Consider the following 15,453-nt stretch of genomic DNA (forward strand, 5'->3'; position numbering starts at 1 on the left):
GGTTTGACTTCAAAACGACCATCTCCCACCCGAATTCATCAAGAATGGATTCATATAGATATAATATCATCTTAGTACTAGATGTTTATGCATTCACACCTAGTTCAAGTTTACGAGGTGTTACAATATAGATACACTATAATCCAAAGTGTGCACGGGCATAGGCCATCTAGTAATATAGAGTAATGTATGTTACTTTAATTGTATCGTTTTTTTGATGGTGCCGTTTCAGGTTTCAGGTTTTAAAATAGCAAATATTTATGTAATGAGAGAAAATCCTAAAAAACCAGAAAAAAGATAAATATTAATACTGAGTTTTTAGAGTGTCATTTCACCGGGTTTATGTCCTTCTTTTATACTATATATATATATATATATGTTATTTTATTTTTTAGTATAAATTTTTTTCTTACTCACGGAACGTTAGTAAATAAATAAGAAATCTACTATTTTCCTGATTTTCTTTTTCAAGAAAACGTCTTCTTCATACTGAACACCTAATGACTAAATGCAAACATGGCCTATATCATCCTAATAGCAGAGATTCAGGTGTTCTTATCCTGAACAACTCTGAACAGGACGGCTAAAGGGTATACAGTAGAAATGGAAGAAATAACCAACAAAGCTCATGTTTTACTTCTCCCTTACCCTTTACAAGGCCACATAAACCCAATGGTTCAATTTTCAAAGAGATTAGCATCAAGAGGAGTTAAAGTGACCTTAGTCACCATAGATAATGTTAGCAAGAACATGCCAAAGGAGTCTGGTTCAATCAAGATTGAGTCCATTCCACATGATGAGGCTCCACCACAAAGTGTTGACGAATCTCTTGAATGGTACTTTAATTTGATATCTAAAAACTTGGGAGCAATTGTTGAGAAATTATCTAATTCTGAATTCCCTGTGAAAGTTCTTGTTTTTGATTCAATTGGATCTTGGGCACTTGACTTGGCACACCAGCTAGGACTCAAAGGAGCTGCATTTTTCACACAACCTTGTTCACTTAGTGCCATATTCTATCATATGGATCCAGAAACAAGTAAAGTTCCTTTTGATGGCTCTGTTGTAACTTTGCCTTCACTTCCATTATTGGAAAAGAAAGATTTGCCTACTTTCATCTATGATGATTTGTATCCATCTCTTGCAAAGCTTATCTTCAGTCAGAACATCCATTTCAAGAAAGCAGATTGGCTTCTCTTCAACACATTTGATGTGTTGGAAAAGGAGGTAAACTCTCTCAACCATGACAACAGGAAAAAAGTCAAAAATTACCCATCTACTATACACTGAATATTTTATTTTTATTCGTTATACTTTTGATCCATTCATATTCTTGTCCTTAGCAAATTGTTCTAGTTATTTGCCCTCGACCCTAATATATCTCGAATCTGAAGTATATTGGCGGATAACTTTGACATTTTTCGAAGTATTTTGACACGTGAAGTTCACAAAGTTCACGCCGGAGCACAGTTAAAATCAAGAGTAAATACGAGACAATTTGCTAACAACAAAGATTTGATTAACATTAAAGTTTAAGAGAGTAAAATTAGATATTGCATCTCATAGAGCGGTAAATTTTTACTTTTATCTTATTAAAATAAGTATTGTTATTGTTATTATTTATTACTTTTTATCCATAGCACAACAAAGTGACCATCCAAAGTACTACAATAATATACTCACTTCGTGTTGGTTTGTAAATCTGGAGTTTATGAAAGAAAATAAGACTTTTTCCACATACCAAAAATGAAATTAAAATTTCTAGTCTTAATTATTTCATAATATTTTTGTGATTATTACAAGTGTTCTATAAGTATATTTTTGGGTAAATAATTTCTAGTCTTAATCATTTCAAGGAAGAACAAAATTGCACTAGGATTGGACATGCTCTTCCAACCTCTAGGATCTTTAACTCCATCACTACCACTCATTAACAATACTCAATGATCATATTGGATATACATTCAGCTCAAACAACTTCCTAGCTAGTCTAGGCCTTAAGCTAGCTCTAAAATATACGGAGGGGCGGAGCCATGTGGAAGCAAGGGGTTCGTCCTAAAATTACACTTTATACACAAGGTTAAATTTTTGGTTTATGTGGATATAGTAGAATTTGAATCCCTTGGCTTCTTATAATATTTACTTATTTATATTTTGAATCTCCTTAGTGAAATCCTGACTCTACAACTTGTATACCTCCTGAATTATCACATTGATGACTACTTCAGAATAAGATCTCGAATGAACAATCCTTAAGTTCCTCTCTTGCCAGACTTGTAGGTACTCCCCAACTTGGAATTTTATCTCTGGTGTATAATCTACCAAGTTCAGCCAATCTCAACATGAAGATCCACCTAGGTGATCCATAGTTGTTATGGACAAATCGGAAGTTTAATTTAAAGAGCTTCATAATTTATAGAGAAAAAAAAGTGTAATTCTTTTTCTAACAGACCAAATAAGAAAGTACCACATTGGAATTGAACAGGAGTATTATTTATTATTTAAACAGGCTTGATATACACACACATCCTTGCATAGTGCTACACCAAAAATCTAAAGTTTTTGTTGTTGAATATGTAAAGGTGGTCAACTGGCTAAGGACACAATATCCAATCAAAACCATCGGACCAACAATTCCATCAATGTATCTTGACAAGAGACTAAAGGAAGACAAAGAATATGGCTTGAGTCTATTCAAGCCTAATGGTGAAACTTGTGTGAAGTGGCTAGATTCAAGGGAAATTGGCTCTGTTGTGTATGTATCATTTGGAACTTTGGCCAGTCTTGGAGAACAACAAATGGAGGAACTAGCATGGGGATTGATGACGAGCAACTGCCATTTCTTGTGGGTCGTTAGAACTTCTGAAGAGAACAAACTCCCAAATGAATTCATGTCAAAGTTGTCAGAAAGAGGACTAATTGTGAATTGGTGCCCTCAGCTTGATGTCTTGGCTCATCAATCAGTTGGATGTTTTTTTACTCATTGTGGATGGAACTCGACGCTCGAAGCACTGTGTTTGGGAGTACCAATGGTGGCCATGCCCCAGTGGTCAGATCAACCGACTAATGCAAAATTTATTAGTGATGTATGGCAAACAGGAATTCGAGTTAAGGCTGGAGAAGATGGTGTAGTTAACAGAGATGAAATCGCGAGTTCCATAAGGGAAGTCATGGAGGAAGAGAAAGGTATAATGCTTAAGGAGAATGCAATTAAATGGAAGCAATTGGCTAAGGAAGCAATAGATGAAGGAGGGAGTTCTGATAAGAATATTGAAGAATTTCTTTCAAACTTGTAATGCGCTAGCTGTTTAAACAGCTAGCATTTCATTTTTGTTTTGAACTAAGCAACAAAGAAACTTTGATTACCTATTGGACCGAATGTAGTAGCTTCGGTCAAAAGAAAATTCATTGAATATGTACAAATTATTAATTTAAAACTAATAATTTTAAAGACTAGAATCTTGAATGCACTGTAAGGATAAGGAGAAGAAGAAATCGAAATGAAAAACAAAAATTCAAAATGATTTAAGTGAGTAATGAATTTATTTAAATTTTGGGGTTTTTAACATTTACCCACAAATTTACTCCTATAATCTAACACCAAACTACTTAATTACTTAGACTTGGTCAACATCCCTCTATTTTAGTTCAAGACTAGGGTTCTTGTCCCTTCATTCTTATCCAGAAATTTTAGGTATTCTTTTCTTTAACAGTAAAGAAATAGATTTTGACCTAACTCAACCTTAAAAGCTAGCTCTTGAGGAAAGGATTACCCAAGTCATATTAAAGATACCACCCATCCCTTATATAAAGGATGTAGCAGAACCATCCCAATTTTCATTTCAGATGTTGGGCTCACATATTAAATTACCCACGCATGAGATGTCTAGTACTCGGCGTGAGGAAGGTTGTTAAGAGTCCCACATCATTTATATAAGAGATGGGTGATCTCTTTAATAAGGCTTGGCAATCCCCCTCATGAGCTAGCTTTTGAGATTTAGTTATGACAAATTCCATTTTTTTACGTGGTATCAGCGCACCCATCCCTTATATAAATGATGTGGGACTCTTAACATGAACAACTCCTGAACAGGGCAGCTAAACAAGTATATTGAAGAAATGGAAGAAATACCTAGCAAGTCTCATGTATTAGCTCTCCCTTTCCTAGTACAAGGCCAATAAATAAATATATACTTTAAGCATGTAAAGGATGTCCTGAAGTTAAGGCTGAACATTTTTGCTGATGTATCCTGGAGATTCTTTCTGTAGTTAACATTCTGATGAGGAAACAATGTTCTTTTTCAATAGTATGGATTTGAATGATGAGTTTCTCTTGGCTGTTGGAGCTTTATATTCTGTCAAATATATCTCTAACAAAACTATAGGAGGAGAATGTTTGATCTATTTTTTTTTTAATTGAAACCCAATAGCTTTCTGTTTTTTGTTTATTAATTTTCTAAACCAATATCTTTTAGGTACTTATATTTTTATTGTTTTTAATCCTTTCAATAGTCAGAAGATGCAAATATTGTTTGAAATAAGGGTGGTTCGGTGGATCTGGTTGATTAACTCGGAATGCTGTTTGGTAGAGCCCCCACCTCCCACTGCTTCAGCCAACACCAGGTATATGCATTCAATGAAGTTGTAGTCAGTTCCGATAATTATACCGTTTCAAGTGGATGTTTAGTTCGTTTAATGATAGTTGTAATCATTGGGTAGAGGTTTGCAGATACTTACCTATTAATGAATTTTTTTTCGCGTTTAAATTTCTTTCTGTGAATTGTCATATTCACTAGTATGGTACAGTCTAATTCACAAACCACAACAACAAAAGAAACAATACAAAACACACTCTTGAGTGTGGAAAGAAAGGAAAAAGGATAGAATCCAAAACACAAGACAGTCCTCTTTATTCACATCTTTCCGTTTACAAACATCAGTACTTTTGTTTTCTTTCTTTTTGGTCCACAAAAAGAATACTAGAACCTAAAACAAAGACGGCCCTATTTCATCATGCTTGTGTTCATTTCAGTACTTTTTCTTTCTTGTTGGTCCACTCAATCATGGTCCAAGAACTTTTGATGGGTTCATCTGCTATGTTATTTTGAGCAATTTGGAGTATTTGATGTTGGTTACCTAATTTCTTCTTGAGCTTGTTCACTTCGGTAACCTTTTCTTGTGTATGGATCGATATTATTCCATTCCAAATCCTTCCTGATACCTCCAGAGGAAAATCTAGAATTTGGATCCCAAATTGATGGGTTAGTGTGACGTTGACACAACTTATGTATGGATACTTCAGAAAAGAATTGTCACGCCCCGAACCTGGGCCTGGACGTAACACGGCACCCGGTGCCTGACTGCATGTGATCGAGCGAACCAACTGGCTGACTGAATCAACATGTGATATCAAAACATAACTGAATGTGGAAACAATTAAACACATGCTGATATACTAAAGGTCTGACTGAAATCATAATGCGGAAATACTTAGACAATCTGAAATATATCTGAAAGTAGCTAACATGGCTAAACCAAAACAACTGAATGACTAAGTATAACTGTCTACAAGGCTAACATAACAAATATCTGACTATCTGAACTGTGTCTATGAAGCCTCTAAGAGTACTGAATAATAAAACTGCCTATAAACTGAATTAACTAGATAGATGACAACGCCCCGAAGGAATTTGGGGCTCACCAGTAGCTGATACGTACACTCCTAAATAGCTGAGTCGTCAACCTTAAAAAGGGACATCAGTACATTTGAATTGTATTGGTATGTAAAGCAACTGAAGCAATAAAATACTGGAACTGAAACTAAAATTGATAACTGTAACTGTACTAAATAGGAAAGCAAGAAATTGAAGTACTCCCTGTTCTTAATGAAGAATCACCTGTAAAACTGTAAATATAACTGTGGCCTGGGGCCCAAATAATGTGCACAAAAACTGTGGCCTCTAGCCCAAGCAATACGTATGCATAAACTGTGGCCTAGGGCCCAAAAGTACAGATACAGGTGTTCAACATTAACAATTTACAAAACTGAGACTGGCTATATCTGATAGCATGATAACTGTTTCTGATTATGGGACTCTTGCAAATAACTGGTTATACACTGACTGAGACTCATGTGATAATAATGCATAAGTCTATAAAGATTACGTGTTGAGTTCATGATGTTCAAAGTGACAACCATGAACGAATTCTGTAACTGCAACCTTAGAAGATAACAGTTCTATATCATATCATGAAACTAGGGCTAAACTATATTCTGAGTCAAATTGCTAACAAGTATGAAGAATGAGGCGTAGGGAGAATTATGAACATTCCCTAACGTAGATAGTTAGCCTCACATACCTTAATTCCTGCCTTTGAGCGTAATACAATGTTCGTCACCCCTTTCAACTTTGATCTATAGCAATACAAGTCAAAGGGATTCTATATTAGCAATAATATTCATGATTTGGTCATCTAAGCATTTTATCAAACACTTAGTGGGCATAAAGCTTCACAATCTCCATTAATGGTGTTTCTTCACCCAATTCCCATTCTATTACTTCTAGGTGATTCTACAATCTCAATTAGGTGTAATCAACGTCATTCTTCATCACCCACATGAATACAACAATCCCAAATCAACAATCCAAAACTCTAGCATAATTCATATAATTTCCTTTATCAAACCCATTTGTTATTCTCCCAAGAATTCATCAATTCTCAACTATAAATGATTTGAGAGTAGGAATATTACCTTTTGTGAGCATCCACCACGAAATCAACTTCCAAAGTTTGATTTGTAGCTTAGAACGACGGCAAGAACTTGTACTACACTTTATCCTTCACGAGCCTTGGGATTTGAGGCCTTCAACTTGATGGATCCTCTCCTTTCTCTCTCTAACTATCCTTTCTCTCTCTCTAAAATCTGAAAATATGAGGGGAGGAGGCTGCTAGGGTTGGACATTTCCCTTAAATATTAAGTGGAAATGGGTCTGACCCAACTTGAGTTCGGGTTGGACCAAGTCCACTGTCCAGCTTGACCTTTCTGTCTTAAAACGTTCATATCTCCCTAACCAGATGTCTCCTCGAGGCCCATAATATACCGTTGGAAAGCTATTTCAATTATCTACAACTTTCATGTTATACGTTTTTCCAAATTCCCAACTTATAATAGGGTTATGGCCTCCCGAAGTTAGATCAGCCGAAAACGTACTTCCAATCGACGGCTCATTCGACGTTTCGTCGATTAGATCGACGAAACGTCGATCTCCTCCGTTGAATTGGCCAAATTTCCAGTGAGACACCTCTCCTTTATTCCCAATCGACGGTTCATTCGACGGATCGTCGATTCGATCGACGAAACGTCGTTTAGATTGACGAAACGTCGATTATATCGACGTTTCCGTCGAATGCACTAAATTTCCAGTGAAGACAGGCTTCGGTAAAATGGGCATAACTTTTTGTATGTAGCTCCGTTTGGGCTGGGCGACCTATCGTTGGAAAGCTATTTCAAAGATCTACAACTTTCATCAAGGAAGGTTTCCCAAATTCCAAATATTTAAAGGGGTTATGATCATAGGAAGTAAGACCTTCCACAAACTCATTGGCAAACATGCCCTGTAGAGTGGTTTTCAACTTTGCTTTGCCCAAAGACATTTCTTATGACTTAATTAGTTTTCAAGACACTTCCTATAACCCTCATATTGGTTCCATTATATTTTCATCTTATGAGTCAAACTTTCACTCGAAGCTACGAGGTGTTACAAGAATTCTACCACCAATTTTATATGGCGAATGGGTTTGACGGTAGTGATTATCGATGGTGCTTAATGGCAGTAGTTTGTGGTGGCGGTTTATTATTGTGTTGGATGGTAGTGATAACTAATGATAGTGGTGGTTGGTGATATATTATGGTGGTAGATGATAGTAATTGTCGCAGTGATTGTTGATTGTTTTGATCTATGTTGCTTAAACTATTCAAATGAGTGGTCGGGTGTGTATCGGTTCCTCCAAAAGTAGTGCATTTTTAGAGGATCTGACATAGGTACAACAACATTTTCGTGTGTCCAAGCAAAATAGGTCATGTTAATGGTGATTGATAGTGATGGTTGTAAATAATGACTAGTGGTAGTGTTGTGGTGATTGACGATTGTGATGGTTGTGGCTGAGGATGGTGGTGGTAGTTGACCATGACAGACGGCGGCTATTGTATTAGTTGATAATGATGGGAGACGGTAACGGTGATGCTTAGCGGTGAAAATGGATGGAGTAGGGCTCAAATATCATCTTTGTAGATATTGTTGAACAAAGGACATGTTGATGGTATTAAATGTCTTACCTTCAGGCAAAACATCAATTTCAAGAAAGCCGATTGGCTTTTCTTCAACACATTTTATCTGTTGGAAAATGAGGTAAACTCTCTAACCATGATAACGGGAAAAAAAGTCAAAGAATACCCATATACTGTAGCAGGAATATCTTAACCCTTTGTTATTTTTTAGGCCCATTTATATATGTTTTGTTAGCAAACCATGTCGGATTTGACCTTGACACTAGTAGAGCTCAAACATGAAGTATAACAGAGGATAATATTGAAAGATAGTCAAAGGTAGAGGGCTAAATTTAGACATTTTTTCCTTTGGACACATAAAATTCATCAGCTCATATTGACGTTCTATTAATATCAAGGATGAATCTGACATAATTGATTTGGTTTGGTTTCAATATTTAGAAAACTGACTTAATTGGCTTGCATTCTATTTAGAGAAAAACCAATCCAGATCAACCATGAATACCTCTAACTCCAATAATTTGAATTTTCTGTTATTGAATTTGTACAGGTAGTCGATTGGATAAGGAGTCAATACCCAATCAAAAAACTATTGGACCAACTATTCCGTCAATGTACAAGGGACTAAAGGATGACAGAATATGGCCTGAGTCTCTTCAAGCCTAATGGTGAGACTTGTATGAAGTGGCTAGACTCGAGGGAAGTTGGCTCTGTTGTCTATGTATCATTTGGAAGTTTAGCCTGTCTTGGAGAACAACAAATGGAGGAACTAGCATGGGGACTAATGATGAGCAATTCTGACTTCTTGTGGGTTCTTAGAACTTCTGAAGAAAACAAACTTCCAAATAAATTCATGTCAAAGGCATCAGAAAAAGGACTAATTGTGAATTGGTGCCCTCAGCTTGATGTCTTGGCTCATCAATCAGTTGGATGTTTCTTTACTCATTGTGGATGGAACTAGACGCTCGAGGCACTAAGTATGGAGTACCAATGGTGGCCATGCCCCAATGGACAGATCAACCGACTAATGCAAAATTTATTAGTGATGTATGGCAAACAGGACTTCGTGTTAAGGTTAAAGCAAAAGGTGTAGTTAATAGAGATGAAATAGCAAGTTGCATACGGGTAGTCGTGGAGGAAGAGAAAGGTGTAATGCTTAAAGAGAATGCAATTAAATGGAAGCAATTGGCTAGGGAATCAGTAGATGAAGGAGGGAGTTCTGATAAGAATATTGAAGAATTTCTTTCAAACTTGTGATGCATTGGACTGAGTATTAGATTGGGAGAAGATTGTTGACAAAATTGATCACTTTATGCATCAAATAATTCTTAGAAAATCTTATGCTTAAGGTTTAATAAAAATCTCATGAAATCATAATGTATCTCTCTTTCAAGAGAAAGCTAGAAAACAACATTTTGATGATTATAAATAGGAATTTATTACTCAAAAGGTCATTCAACTATTGAAAATTATTTAATAAAGTCATTTTTGTTTTTGGCTACAATAACCTCGCATATCTTTCCGGGCAATTCGCAGGATTGCCCTTCCTTTGGGATGGTCCTTAGTTTTGCCCCTCAAAATGTTGGTCTTTAATTTTTGCCCTTCGCGTTGCAATCCTGAGCTTCGTGTAGAAATCATGAGGTTCTGGGTTCGAAACCCCGCTCAAGCATAAATTAAAAAAAAAATCGCAAAGCAAAGCTTGCCCTTCCTTTGGGATGGTCCTTAGTTTTGCCCCTCAAAATGTTGGTCTTTAATTTTTGCCCTTCGCGTTGCAATCCTGAGCTTCGTGTAGAAATCATGAGATTCTGGATTCGAACCCTCGCTCAAGCATAAATTAAAAAAAAATCGCAAAGCAAAGCTTGGATCGCGTGTATGCCGGACCTGGCATACACTTCTTAAGGAATAACTAAAGTTATGTCGGACCCGGCATAACTATAAGTTCCGCCTTATAAGGTAAAGTTTATGCCTTAAGGAAAAGTTACGCCTTAGGGGTATCCTTTTAGTTATGCCTTAACTAAAAGTCTGTCTCATAAGGCATAACTAAAAGTATGCCTCGTAAGGCGGAATTTTTCCTTAAAACGTAACTAAAAGTTTGCCTTATAAGGCAAAGTCTATGTCTTAAGGAAAAGTTATGCCTTATGGGGCATATTTTTAGTTATGTTTTAACTAAAAGTCTGCCCCATAAGGCATAACTAAACTATGTCTTAAAGAAAAGTTCTGCCTTATGGGCAGACTTTTAGTTAAGGCTTAACTAAAAGTTTGTCCATAAGACATAACTATGTCGGGTCCGGCATAACTTTGGTTATTCCTTAACAAGTGTATGTCGGGTCTGGCATACACGCGACTCAAGCCTTGCCTTGCGATTTTTTTTTTTTTTTAATTTATACCTGAGCAGGGGTTCGAACCCAGAACCTCAGGTATAAGGTCATTTTTCAAGTGAAGGGCAAAACTTAAAGACCACAAATACGAGGGCCAATATTTAAAGACCACCCCAAAAGAAGGGCAGTCTGCGCAATTTTTTGTATCTTTACCAGTTTCACTTTATAAGTCACTCTCCCACATTTTTTAAAATTTGGCCAACAAATATTGATGTGGCATTTTGCTTAGTCCATATAGACTTTTCTTTTTCCTTGGTCCACATGGAATATAGTGATCTTATCACTTAAAACTAATTGGGTCATTTTCGCGCTTACCCTTCAAAGGCACTGGTCTTTAATTTTTGGCCTTTACTAAAAAAAATTAATTTCGGGTTCGAACTCCCGTTCAGTCAAAAAAATTTAAAAAAATAAATCGCGAGGTATAGTTTGCATTCGCCAGGCAAAGTTTTAAACTCTACCTTAAGGCAGAGTTTTGTCTTTCCCCCGCCTTAAGGCATAAGACAAAAGTATGCCTTAAGGGAATTTTTTTATTTTTTATTATTTTTTTACTTAGTTAGAATTTTACAAACCTCTGCCTTAAGGCTTAAATTTTATCCGAATAGGCCCAATTTTGGGTAAAAAATTTCTTTAAGGCCTAATTTTACCCCGAATAGCTCTAACTTTGCTACAAACCTCTATCTTGCAATTTTTTTTTTAACTGAGCTGGGGTTCAAACCCAAAACCTCGAGGTATTAAGCGAAAGGCAAAAGTTAAAGACTTGAGGGACAAAAATTAAAGACCAGTACCTTTGAAGGATAATCCGCACAAAAAAATGAAATTAATTCAACCTGCTCCAACTCATATTGCAGCCCAAAAGGCCAAAAAATTAAAGGTAAAATTAACAAAATGACTACCTTTTGGTAGTTTCCTATCATTTATAGCACCTTTTAAAAATTACCATTTGTAGCTATGTTTTTCCAAATTAAGGTATTTTTTCGGATGTATTTGATGCTTATAAATACATAATAACACAGTAAAAAATAAAACATATCACTTGATTTAAGGCCATAACGGTGGGATCAATTAATTAGCTATTAATTGGTATTTTTTACCATACCCTTCCACAAAATCAGATTTTAGACTACCTTTCCATAACCATTTTCTATTCCTCCATCCAATCTTCAACATTCAAACATAAAAAATCAAAAATTCAAAATTTGAAAACTTCAAATTCAATAGCCAATATATTTGAAGTTTTCAATATTGATTTCGTTCTTGATTTACCCATGTATTTGATAGCATAACCAATGAATTTGAAGTTTCCAATCAAACCCCATGTATTTTATATTAAATCTCATATATTTGTATGAGTAACAATTTGCATCACCCATGTATTTTAGCGGTAATGTATTTGAAGTTTTCAATATTGATTTCGTTTTGATTTACACATGCATTTGATAGCATAACCAATGTATTTGAAGTTACCAATCAAACCCCATGTATTTTTATATTAAATCTCATGTATTTGTGTGAGTAACAATTTGCATCACACATGTATTTGATGAATTAATTTGAACAAAATACACAAATATATAGAAAACTTACAATGTATTTTAGTCACTCATGTATTTGAAACTAGATGAACTGATGGAATTAATTTGAACAAAATACACAAAAATATAGAAAAACTTACATAAATACACCACTAACCACAACAATTGGTAGCTATATCATAGAACATACACAAATACATATATTTTTTATCTTCTCAAAACCCTAAAAATCCTAGACCACCAAAAAAACTCTAGTCACAGATTAAATGCAACTCGGTCCAAATTTTTGGGCACTAGTCCACAGCCCAAAAGTCTTGGCATTTACAGCTACAACTTGCCCACAATGGGAGATAAGCCCACAGCCATAATGAAGGATCATTCTAGTTGGAACATCATTCACATAAAAAAGAAAATGGAAAGGTTAATTGTCTTCTTATGTTTAATTTGTCCACAAAGCTTGAAATCATGGAAACCAAAACAAAATTTGAGAGAGTGGCGGCGGTGGTGGTGGTTGATAAAAGGAGAGAGAGAATTTTTTAGGGATTTGAGAAATGAAAAATCTGAAATTGATAGTGAATGAGAATAGAGAAAGTCAAAAAATTATGAAAAAGGAGAGAGAATGGTAATGTATATTAAGTGATTAATATTGTTACCATTAAAAGGGGATATGGGATTAGAGGTGCTAAATTTTAAGTGTATTTGTGCACCAGTAACTGAAAGTTACTATGTAGCTATATTTGTTAAATTCAAAAAGTATTTAGTTATTATTAGTAATTAAAACAAAAGGTAGTTAATATCACTAATTATGTACTAAAAATAGCTATAACACGTAATTTTTTCAAAATTAAAATGATTTGGAAGTAGATAATGCCTTTATTTATAGTTTTAGGAGTTCTAACTAGCAATGTATGCCCGTGCGTAGGACCAAGTGGAGCAAGTGCCCAACCCAAGGAAGAATTAGATTGACATTTAAGGTCACAAGACTTCTGTATCGAAGTACAAGCTTCTCTATGTTGGGAATCAATTCGTTCCAGTAACATAACCAAACGCTGCATTATATATTATCTTATGCATATGCGCAATAAACAATTGAGAATCACTTCATTCCAGTACCATAATCAAACGCGAGAATTTTTGTACAATCTTCCTAATTATATATAGAAAACTTGTGATACAAATATTAATGGAGCTTCAAACTTGACCTAAGAAAGAAATGGTGAGAACTTTGATTAGAAGCACAACAAAACAAGCCTCATCAGCAGAGTCACTATGCCAGAATAAGCATGAAATAAGTTGCACATAGCCTTGAAGTAATGCAATCACCATCTCTCACAGGAATTAAATCAATCACATTGCTCCAAAGCTAAATCCCCACATTTTGAATAGAAACTAATAAGCAAAGAAACCAATAAAAGAAAATCTAAATATAATATAGGTCTGAGCTTACATATGTGCAAAAATGATACAAGAACGGTGCCCTTCCAATAACAATTTTGAATTTTAGTTACTGTCTCTCTTTCACTGCAGCCTACCTGCGGGATTACACTGAATTTGTTTCAACATTCTTGTCTTGTAACCTCCACAGTTTCTCAAAGCTTGGTGGCGGCTGGTCCGACATGAGAAGTAAGAACATGTAAACAGATTTATCAGCATATGCCATTAACCATTACATAGATGTAGAATGTAGAATACTCACTACGGGATGTAGAATACTCACTATGTGTCAAAGCACCTCATCATCATCCATTGTCCTTGACGAAAATGGCTTTTCATTTTGCTGCAAGAAAAAGCAGTAATATCAAGACTGCAGTTGATAGAAAGATACTTCAATGTAAACTCCATAGTAGACATACTACTATTCTTTTGGTGTTCACACTAAAGCTTTGAATCATCCAAGAGTTTTAAAGGAAGAAAATCATCCTACAGTGGATGATTCTTGGAGTCTTACAACTCCTCAATTCAAATAAAAAGTAGAATAGTCTGTCAAACACCATGAGTAAAAATATTCAGTATTAATGAACAGAAAACAGCACTCCAAATTTCATTGTATCAATAACAAGTACTAACTCCAAATTTCATTGTATCAATAACAAGTACTAATAAATAATGATACCTTATATATTTAATGTGTGGAGGACGATAATAAGCAACAAATTGAAGTTTTGATAGACATATTAAAAAGATGCTTAGGCGTTATGATTTCCCTTATAAGAAAGAGGACTAATTTTCTTTGTCAAATTTTGAAAAAAAAAATTGTCAATAACTTAGTCGCAGCCACATTCCCTAAAATTAGCAGAACTGATTGCTGATAAGTGAGTGAACATATCCATTTAACACTAAAATTCTCCTAATCCCTTAGCACTAACACATTTGGACATCTCAAGAGAGCAACTTATATTATGTAATAAAATGATTGTAAATGATCATTGTAGTTGACTGGTCAGATTCACGAGAAGGAAGCTTGAATATTTCAAGTTTCGATTAAAGATCGCGGCAGATTAGATATAAAACTGTAGACACTTGAAAGAAAAAGCACCAAATCAGTTCTTCTGCAGTCTTCCCTGCTCCCAAATGAAAAAGAGCTTACTGTTTGATTTACATTATCTTTGTTTGTCAGCAAAGTGAATGCAGGAAATTATGTACTTTGAAGTCACTATAATAAGGCTTCTAAAATTAAATTCCAGTTACAAAGAATTATACAAATTAAAACTATTCCTACTTCCTGTTGTGAAATGAAAGATTCATTAAAAAGGAATTCACATCTAAAGGTAAATATTTCTATACAAAAAAGTAATCAGCAGTCAAAGCAAGTTATTTTCATGGCTGATCACTTTCAAAATTGAAAAGCAAAATAAATGTTGATGCTGGTTGAAAATGTTGGAATCAATATTTTCAAAGGCATTGAAGCACTTTTGCCCAATAATTCTATTGCAAGCAATTGTACTTGCAAACATTCAATTCTTACCAAGAGAAATATGGCAATAGGTGTCAAATCAAGCTAACAAAGAGCAAACAGCAAAAGCATAACATGCTTTGCGCGAAAATGACATTAAAGTGGTATATTTTTTAACAAATTATACACCTAAATGATAAGACTACATAATTAGCCTACTTCTAGCTAGCTGGAGTTTTAGGTGTTGTTGATCAATCGTTGTCTCTTTGTCTTCTCTTTTCCAGCAATTATTTCATTTGTTCTCTTTTCCAGCAATTCTTTGATCTATGTACTTCTATTCTTTTGGGTTATGAGTTTTAT

The 15,453-nt window shown here is 35.0% G+C and overlaps 1 protein-coding gene, 1 long non-coding RNA gene and 1 pseudogene across 2 annotated transcripts; 2 read left to right on the plus strand and 1 right to left on the minus strand.

The window, feature by feature from the left end:
• The first annotated feature begins 430 nt into the window (after positions 1-430).
• On the plus strand, positions 431-3,365 carry LOC132604324 (UDP glycosyltransferase 9-like). The gene is made up of 2 exons (XM_060317780.1): positions 431-1,227; positions 2,583-3,365. The coding sequence occupies exons 1-2, from the start codon at positions 604-606 to the stop codon at positions 3,294-3,296; spliced, it is 1,338 nt and encodes a 445-aa protein (XP_060173763.1). The 5' UTR covers positions 431-603; the 3' UTR covers positions 3,297-3,365.
• Positions 3,366-4,883: 1,518 nt separating this feature from the next.
• LOC132604325 (uncharacterized) lies at positions 4,884-7,464 on the minus strand. Its single transcript, XR_009568702.1, has 2 exons — positions 6,755-7,464; positions 4,884-6,415 (listed from the first exon to the last, which is right to left on the minus strand). It is a non-coding gene; the product is annotated as an uncharacterized LOC132604325 (long non-coding RNA).
• A 323-nt stretch (positions 7,465-7,787) lies between these two features.
• LOC132601932 (mogroside IE synthase-like) lies at positions 7,788-9,788 on the plus strand (annotated as a pseudogene).
• Positions 9,789-15,453: the final 5,665 nt, after the last annotated feature.

This window comes from Lycium barbarum, chromosome 7, assembly GCF_019175385.1.
Source record: "Lycium barbarum isolate Lr01 chromosome 7, ASM1917538v2, whole genome shotgun sequence".
Lineage (NCBI taxonomy): Eukaryota > Viridiplantae > Streptophyta > Magnoliopsida > Solanales > Solanaceae > Lycium > Lycium barbarum.

What these genes read in the sequence shown, in the direction of transcription:
- LOC132604324 (XM_060317780.1), top strand. Translation starts at nt 604, where the DNA reads ATGGAAGAAATAACCAACAAAGCTCATGTTTTACTTCTCCCTTACCCT. An exon ending in TTGATGTGTTGGAAAAGGAG is followed by an intron (nt 1,228 to 2,582) that starts GTAAACTCTCTC and finishes GAATATGTAAAG; the next exon opens with GTGGTCAACTGGCTAAGGAC.